The sequence below is a fragment of the Cygnus olor genome, chromosome 1 (assembly GCF_009769625.2).
Source record: "Cygnus olor isolate bCygOlo1 chromosome 1, bCygOlo1.pri.v2, whole genome shotgun sequence".
In the NCBI taxonomy this organism is placed as follows: domain Eukaryota; kingdom Metazoa; phylum Chordata; class Aves; order Anseriformes; family Anatidae; genus Cygnus; species Cygnus olor.
The window spans coordinates 934,311-942,197 of record NC_049169.1 but is presented as its reverse complement, the minus strand read 5'-3'; the positions used below and the strand labels follow the sequence as shown (position 1 = coordinate 942,197).

The following is a 7,887-nucleotide window of genomic DNA, read 5'->3' as shown; positions in this document are numbered from 1 at the left end:
CCCTGGCAGGGGGAGCCCCTGAGCTGTGGATTGCTGCAGCTGGGGAGGTTTGGAGACGTCAGCCAGTGCTGGCCTGGAGGTCACCGGCTCCCCGAGGTGTGCGCATCCCCCGGCCGCTGGCAGAGCCGGGACGTGGGCTGCAGAGACACTCAGACCGTGTCCCTGCCAGTCTCCCATCAGCTCCTCTGCCCCCAGAACCTCCTGTCCTGAGACAGCCCGGCTCTGGGGTGGGCACAGGGAAACCCCCCACCAGCCGCAGCGTGTCCATGGGAGCGCACGCAGGCGCCGGGACGCGGCTCCGCAAAGCCAGCTGTGCCGCACGCCCTGGGTACAGGCAGTGCTGGTGCAGCGCAGGCAGCATTCCCAGCACCTCCCCAGGCACCTCTGAGCCCGAGGGCCTCTTCCAGCCCTGTGAGCACTTTAAAGCCCCAGCTCTGTTTGCACTGCCCTGGAGTACAATGGTTTTCCAAATGCTCTGATGCCCTCGAACATTTCCATCCTCCTGGTATTTATGCTTTTGCTCCCCTTCCTTCTCGCAGGATAGTGGGCAGGGGACGTGGCCGAGCCTTGGACGCTGGCACTGATTTATCCCCCCTCACAAAAACCACCTGAAAGTTCCCTGGCACGGGAAGCCCCGTGAAGCCTCGCCATGCAGCATCAAGGTGAGCAACGCGGCTGCACCAGGGGGGCTGCGGGGGGCAGAGTCCCTGCATCCGTGGTCCTGGGGACGTCGGGGAGGTGCTGTGAGCCCCCGCTCTGTGACAAGGAGGCTGCTGTTCCCTGCCACTTCGTGTTTGGTGCTGACAGCTGACACGCGTGCGGCTCTGCGGGGTCCTCCTGGCCCCCAGCTGATGTTTGGTGCCTTCCTGCCCACCCCTGCTGCTGGGACCCCCATTTGTGCAGCCCCTGCTCTCTGCTGCTGCCGGGAGGATTGTCCTGCACCCTGTGCCCCTTCATGGGGTGTTGTTTCTGCTGGCACCACCTGGGTTTGTCCCCCTGTCCCTGCCTGGTCCCACCGCACCCTGCCCGCACCCACACACGGGGTCACCCCAGCACCCCGCACCCCTGCACCCCGCACCCCAATAAGCGAGCAGCACCAGGCTCAGTCCCGCTGCCTGGCCCCACCAAACCTCCCCTCAGCACACAGGGGATGGGGCTCCCCCCAGCCCCAGTCCTTCGCCCTGCAAAGCCCCCCCGGAGTGCTGGGCAGGGAAGGGGAGGCAGCACCCCCCTCACCGCCATCCCTGTCCCCTGTCCCCTCCCGCCTGGCCTCTCCCCAGGCCCCAGCGGCGTGAACCAGCTGGGGGGGCTCTTTGTGAACGGACGCCCCCTCCCCACCTGCAAGAGGAAGCGGATCATCGAGCTGGCCTCCTGCGGCGTGCGCACCTCCGACATCTCCCGCAGCCTCAAGGTGCGCCGGGGCCGGGGGTCCTGGCCCTTCTCCCCCCTCTTCCCGCTGAGCACCCCCAGCCTCTCCGTGCCGCAGGTGTCCAACGGCTGCGTCAGCAAGATCCTGGGCCGCTTCTACCGGACGGGGGCCGTGGAGCCCAAGGCCATCGGGGGCAGCAAGCCCCGCACGGCCACCCCCGAGGTGGTGGCACGGATCGCCCAGCTGAAGCGGGAGCAGCCGTCCCTCTTCGCCTGGGAGATCCGACGGCAGCTGCACGCCGAGGGCGTCTGCGCCAGCAACCGGACCCCCAGCGTGAGTCCCGGCTGGGGGCGGTCCATGGGGATGCCGGGGTCAGGCACCACGCAGGGTCCAAGCCCATGGCTGGGGCTTGTGAGTGGGGGTCCCGCACTGGGGAGGGAGTGGGCACGCAGGGATGCTTGGAGGGACAGCAAGAAGCAAACAGGAGTGAAGCACGGATTGTGGGGATGAGCCAGGGGAGCTGAGACCACCGCCTGCAGCAGGAAACACACGGCATCCACCCTGCAGCGACAGCGCCTGCCTGTCCCCGGGGACCTGTCCCCATCCGCACCCAGCCGCCGTGCCCCGCGCCACCCCAAGGGTGACGCGCAGCAGCAGCCGAGTGCCGAGGAGGGCAGGGTGCTGCCCAGGGCTGGGATCTGCCCCTGGGGCTTCCTGGAGAGGGGAGAAAAGCTTTGGGCAGGGAGGGGAGGGGAACGATGCCTCTGAGCTAAAGCAGCACGGTGGAGGAGAGCCCTGGCAGCCGTTCCCACACAAGTCCAGCGTTGGCTCTGGCGTTTGGCTGCTGTAGCGATTTGTCTGCCGCAAGTACCCGGCAGGCAGAGGTGACAGAGTGCAGCCCGCACAGCCGAGAGCCGTGTTCTGAAACCACAGACCCACCACGACAACCCCACGGACCCCAGCTCCTATGCAGATTGCCCCGTTAGGAGCAGACGGGCACGTCCCCAGCACGGACAATCCCTGGCACGTGCTCAGGTGCGCGGTGGCCCTGGCACGGCCGCAGGAGAGCCCTTCAGGGACAAACATTGGGGCATCAGCTTCGACTCCTCCCTGCCTTGGCACTGGGTCAGGCTGCCCCCGCCGCCCCAAAGCTTCTCCTGGACCCCGCTCCCACCTTCGCAGCACCCTGCAGCCGCAGTGCCGGGCACCCTGCCGGCGGCACAGCCCCATCTCTCCCCCCAGGTCTCCTCCATCAACCGGGTGCTGAGGAGCCTGCAGAGGGACCCGTGCCCCGCCGCCGGCCGGGCTTCAGCGAGGGACCCGCTGCCACGGGGTGAGGCTGGGGAGCAGGGGCTGGGGGGGCTGCATCCCGTGGCAGGGACCGGTTCTGGGAGCACGGAGAGCTCCTGCCACCGCCGGCCTCCCAGCGGCACGCACAGCCAGGTGCACACACATGCACATGTGCACACACACACACATATATGTGCACACATGCAAATGGATGCAGACGCGCACACACGCCTGCATGCACATTGCTCCTCTGCACACTCCCGCACTGCCCCTGTGCCCCCTTATTGTCCCTCACTGCCCCCTGCCTGCCCCTCCCGGGCATCCCCACGGGCACAATCCCAGGCTCCTTCTCCCTTTCTGTCCCCGCAGCCTCCCCGCTCACCCCCACCTCCATCCCGCATCCCCTGGGCTGCTGCTCGCCCCCTGAAGCCGGTACGGCCGGTGCTCCGGGGACCCAGCGCCCTCCCCGGGGCTCCACGTCCAGCCGGCAGCTCCCGCCGGGCACCCAGCACCGCAGCAGGACGGTCTTCACCAGCCAGCAGTCGGAGGCCCTGGAGAAAGGTGCAGTGCCACCAGGACGGCGGCTGAGCAATCAGCACCTGCCCCATGCCACGGGCACTGGGGGGGGGGGGGGCGTCACCCCAACGGAGGGGCTGATTGCACCCCGACCCCCTTGCAGAGTTTCGGAGGGGGCAGTACCCGGACACCGCCACCCGGGAGAGATTGGCCGCGGCCACCCAGCTGCTGGACACAACCATCAGGGTAGGAGCAGGCGGCCACGTGGCGGCTGCAGCCTGAGCGGGGCGGGCAGCACAGCCTGGCCGGAGCGGGGGCGGCCGGGGGGGGGGGTCCCAGCCTGGGCTCCCTCCTGCTCTGACGTCCCCCAGCATGCGGGGACGTCTCCAAATCGTGACGCTGCTGCTGGTGGCAGAGGTGGGAACAGGCTCAGGCAGGGCAGCGTGCGTGTGCCAGAATGGGGGGGGGGGGGACCCCAGCCAGCAGGTTTTGTCCCCAGGAGAGGGGCAGGGCTGCTCCATCGGTACCTGCCTGCTTCTCCTGCTCTCTCCTGTCTGCTGGGGGCAAGCACGGCGTGCTGGGGTGGGGGTCCCCCAGGCTGCTCCATGGCAGCAGTCGCCGTGCCCTGGAGGTCTGTCACAGGTAACGCACTGCAGGGCCTCGCAGAAGGGTCCTGCCCTGCCCGGCTCTGCCCCACTGGGGGCATGGTGCTGGGCCCCGGGACGGTGCCACGGGGTGGGGACACAGGGAGGGAAGCAGAGCGCTGTGGAGCTGGGGCATGCTGCATGGCACAGCCCCTGCCACGGTCCGTGCTGTGCTCCTGGCACTGCCCCGTGCCCCGTGCCGGGCTACGTAAGGCCGGGCACCACAAAGCCTGCGTGTTTGCAAGCCCACGAACGCCGCGGTGGAGGAGAGGCAGGATCAGCCCCACTCCTCCCACACCGAGGGCCGGTGCCCCACCAGCAGAACCGCCGGCCTCGGGCGGGCAGAGCCCCAGGTCTCCAGCCCAGCGTGACCGAGGGAGGGGGCTCTGCCCAGGGCCCATCCCGGGGGGGCACGGCCTCACCCCCTCCCTCCTCTCCCAGGTCTGGTTCTCAAACAGAAGAGCCAAGTGGAGGCGGGAGGCCAAGCAGAGGCTGGAGGCCGGTGCAGGTGACAGCCCCTGGGTGGAAGGGACGGGACCCGCACCCGCTGCCCGGGCAGGGGCTGGGGGCTGCCCTGGGGGGGGAGCGCGGCTGCAGCCTGGGCTGGGGAGGGGGCACGGCTGCTCCCTGTGCCCCCCAGAGAAGGGAGACCCCAGCCCTAAAGCAGGGTCTCCGCGCTGCCCTCCCGCTCTCCCCACGCAGGCTCCTGGTGCGACTGGATCCTGCCCCCCGGGGCCGCTGCGCGCCCCCCCGCCGTGACAGCCCCCATCTCTGCGCAGGTAGGAGGGGGTCCGGGCCTCTTCTTGCACCCGGGGGGGCTGCGGTGCCCCCCGGCATCCCCCAGCCACTGCTGTGGGGGCACCCCAGAGGGCTGGGACGTGCAGTAGATGGGGGGCTCCAGTGTGCCCCCCCCCCCCCCCGGGTGATGCTCCAGGAGCTGCCCCCGAGGGCGCAAGCCCCCTGCAGCGTGGCCTGCTCCCGGTGCAACCCATGGCTGCTCGGTGATGCCCCACTCTCTGCTCCCCGCACAGCACCTCCCGCCTGCCCCCGCCAGCTCGCTGGAGACCCTCCACGGCCACAGCCACCGCCTCAGCACCCCCCCGGCCCCCCCGGCCCCGCTGCACCTCTGCACTTCCAGCCCCTGGGACGATGCTTGCTGCAGTAAAAGGGCCACGGGGCAGGGGGTGCACCCGGGGGCTGGGACCCCCGGGCATGGCCAGGGAGGGAGCCCCCGGTGCAGAGCAGGGCCCCAGGGGCTGCAGGGGGGTGCGGGGAGCTGCTCCCCCTCCCTGCCTGGCCCCGGCCCCGTGGGGGGGTTGCAGTGGGGTGGGTGTCCCTGGCCCCACTGCCTGAGCCCCGTGTGCCGTCCCGCAGGCCTGGCCCCTGGCGGCAGCCCCCCTCCGGCTCCCTGGCAGCCCCGGGAGGGTCCCCCCTTCGCCCTGCTGCCCCCCCGTGCCCACCTGCACCCCGCTGCTGCCTGCTGCGTGCCCGAGCCCCTCGCCCGCCTCCACGCACCCGGGTGCCCCTGGCTCTGAGGGCACTCGGCGAGGCGGGGGGGCTCCGGCACGTGGCCCCCAGACCACACGGGGGGGGGGTCGGGGACGGCCACACGCCTCGGTGACAGCCGGGTGGTGGTGGTGACATCCCTGGTGGTGGTGGGGGCCAGGCAGCAGGAGACAGGCTCCTCGGGGACCCCCTTGCCACACTGGAGGGTTTGTCACCTCCCCAGTGCCGTGTCCCCATCCCAGCCCTCTCCCGGCCTTCGCAGAAGGGCTGCCAGTGTCACTGCTGTGTCCCCAACTACATCCCTCGCTCTGCTTCAAGCCTCTTGTCCCCTCCTGTCTGCAACACCCCAAATTACGGTCAGAAAACCGCGTTGCCCACACGTGAGGAGGGGGCACCTGGTGCCCAAGCTCCCATCCCACCGCCGGGGCTGGGGGGAAGCACCGGGGAGACCCCAGCCCTGCCTGGGGGGCACCAGCTCCGACACCCCCAGCCCCAACACCCCCCTGCCTCCCTGGCAGCACGCTGCAGAGCCGGGGACGTCGTCCCTGCATCAGGGCCTTGACCACAAAAAGAAAGGACCAAAGTTTTGTACTAATTTGCATTGATTTGGAGAACAGCTTGCACCAAAAATCAGCCCCAGAAAGCCCCGTGCTTTTGTTCCTTGTTCTAAATAAAAAGTTCGGGGGTTTTGTTTACTTAGAAATTGAGTTTAAAACAATGGAGCCAGGACGATCGCCTCCACCACCAGCACGGGGCATCATTTTATTTGAAGGAAACCTATCGCTTCCTTCAGCCGGAGAAAACAGCTCAGGGGTGGCCGCACGGGGACACTGCTCGGCTGTCACCGTCCCCACGCACCCCACAGCCCCTGGCCTGGGCAGCGCAAGGGCCCCTTTCTCCCCCGGGACAAGCCTCAGGTCCAGCTTAGTGCTTGATAAACAGGAAAAAATATTTTTGTAAGCAAAAAACGTTCCACGGGTATCTCTAAGAGAAAAAAAATCACATCCCAGGGGTATGCAGCTGTGACATCCCAGTCGCTCAGCCTTGCAGAATGCTCAGGCTGGTTCCCACACCCCCTTTCTCCAGCACCTGGGTGCAGTCAGGAGATGAGGACACGGATGCTCCAGGCCACCCGAGCCCTGGGCACCGCCAGCTCCGCTCCTCCCATGCTCTGCCCCAGTGCCCGGTGCCCCCCAAGCCCCGTGCGCCCTCCCAGGAGCTGGTGGCACAACTGGGGCACCGCTTGGATGTCCAGGGACAGGCGATGGGGCTCACCCCCAAAGTGCTGGGGTGAGCCAGGCCCGGGGATTTTGACCACGGTCAGCCCCAGGGGTGGGGACGGAGATGGGGATGGGGAGGGCAGCATGGGACAGGGATGGGGGAGACATGGGGACAGGGATGGGGGAGACATGGGGACAGGGATGCTAACAGCATTTTCATACCGAGGCCTCCAAAAGCATTAAAAAACAAAATTGCCTGAAAAAAACATGACATGCAAAAACTAATATTTGGCTTATAGGTGGGGGCCCAGGCCTCAGGTTTGGTACTGCAGCTGCTGAACCCACCAGCAAAGGCCCCCGCAGGGGTCTGTGTACGGTGCAGGACGCTGCCACCAGTGGGATCCATTTGCCTGGTGTCAGTCCGCGTTTGCAGGGGCTGGTTGGGCAGCCAGAGATCTGGGGCAGCCAAAATGCTGTGAGGGTGCTGGGAGCCTGCTGGGATCCAGCTGGGGGGGTGCCTGGCAGTGGGGAGGGGGCTCCTTCCCCAGCACGGATGCAGCCAGGACGTGTGCTCACCCCCAGCCAAGCTGTGACTGCGATGCCCCGCGCAGATTTGCAAACCTCCTGTCCCGGGAAGCGAGCCCACAGCGAGCACCCCTGCTTGCTCTGCTTCCCCCAGGGTCCTGGAGCTGATGGGGACCTCGGTGCGGCCATGGGGACGTGTCCTGTCCCCTCCGGCCACCACGTCCCAGCACCTCCAGCCACGCTGCCGGAGGAGAGGGGGCTCTGGAGGAGTTGGACAGCCACCTGCAGGGGGGACACGGGGCCAGCAGCACCCAAAGGGACCGAGGCAGGGCGAGCAGGGGGGCTGCACAGGGTCTGGGGGGGCTGCACAGGGTCTGGGGGCGCTGCACAGGGTCACGGAGAAGGAGAGGGTATGGGAGCCCCTGGGCTTGGAGGTGGCAGCAGCTGGGTGCCAAAGCGACACCCGCAGCCACCCCACTGCCATTTGTAGGGCGCCGCTCATCTCAGCCTGAGGCTGCTGGCCAGGCCGGGCGTGAGGAGCTGCTGGTAAACGGGGCATTAAATTACTCACGCTTTTTTTTTTTCCCCCAGCTCTCTGAGAGCAGGCTGGCTGGGCTCTGGCTCCCCGGTGCGTCCTGCCACTGCGAGAGGGGTAGCACAGGTTGAGCCCCCCCCCTCCCCTATACCACTGCCCCAGGCTGTCCAGGGCGATGGGGACACAGCTGTCCCCAGTGCCAGCGGGACCGTGCACGAGTCTGGGGGAAGCCCAGCACCAGGAGCTGACAGGCATGGCTGATCCAGCGGCTGATGCCCCACC

The 7,887-nt window shown here is 68.1% G+C and overlaps 1 protein-coding gene across 1 annotated transcript; it reads left to right on the top strand.

Moving 5' to 3' along the window:
- Positions 1 to 649: 649 nt before the first annotated feature.
- PAX4 (paired box 4) lies at positions 650 to 7,669 on the top strand. The gene is made up of 8 exons (XM_040538927.1): positions 650 to 662; positions 1,281 to 1,411; positions 1,487 to 1,702; positions 2,612 to 2,669; positions 3,089 to 3,220; positions 3,339 to 3,421; positions 4,261 to 4,327; positions 7,662 to 7,669. Exons 1-8 carry the CDS (start codon positions 650 to 652, stop codon positions 7,667 to 7,669), a joined length of 708 nt encoding a protein of 235 aa, XP_040394861.1.
- Positions 7,670 to 7,887: the final 218 nt, after the last annotated feature.

Coding starts and splice junctions, on each gene's coding strand:
- PAX4 (XM_040538927.1), top strand. Junction 1,703..2,611: donor CCAGCAACCGGACCCCCAGC/GTGAGTCCCGGC, acceptor CTCTCCCCCCAG/GTCTCCTCCATCAACCGGGT. Junction 3,422..4,260: donor TGCTGGACACAACCATCAGG/GTAGGAGCAGGC, acceptor CTCCTCTCCCAG/GTCTGGTTCTCAAACAGAAG.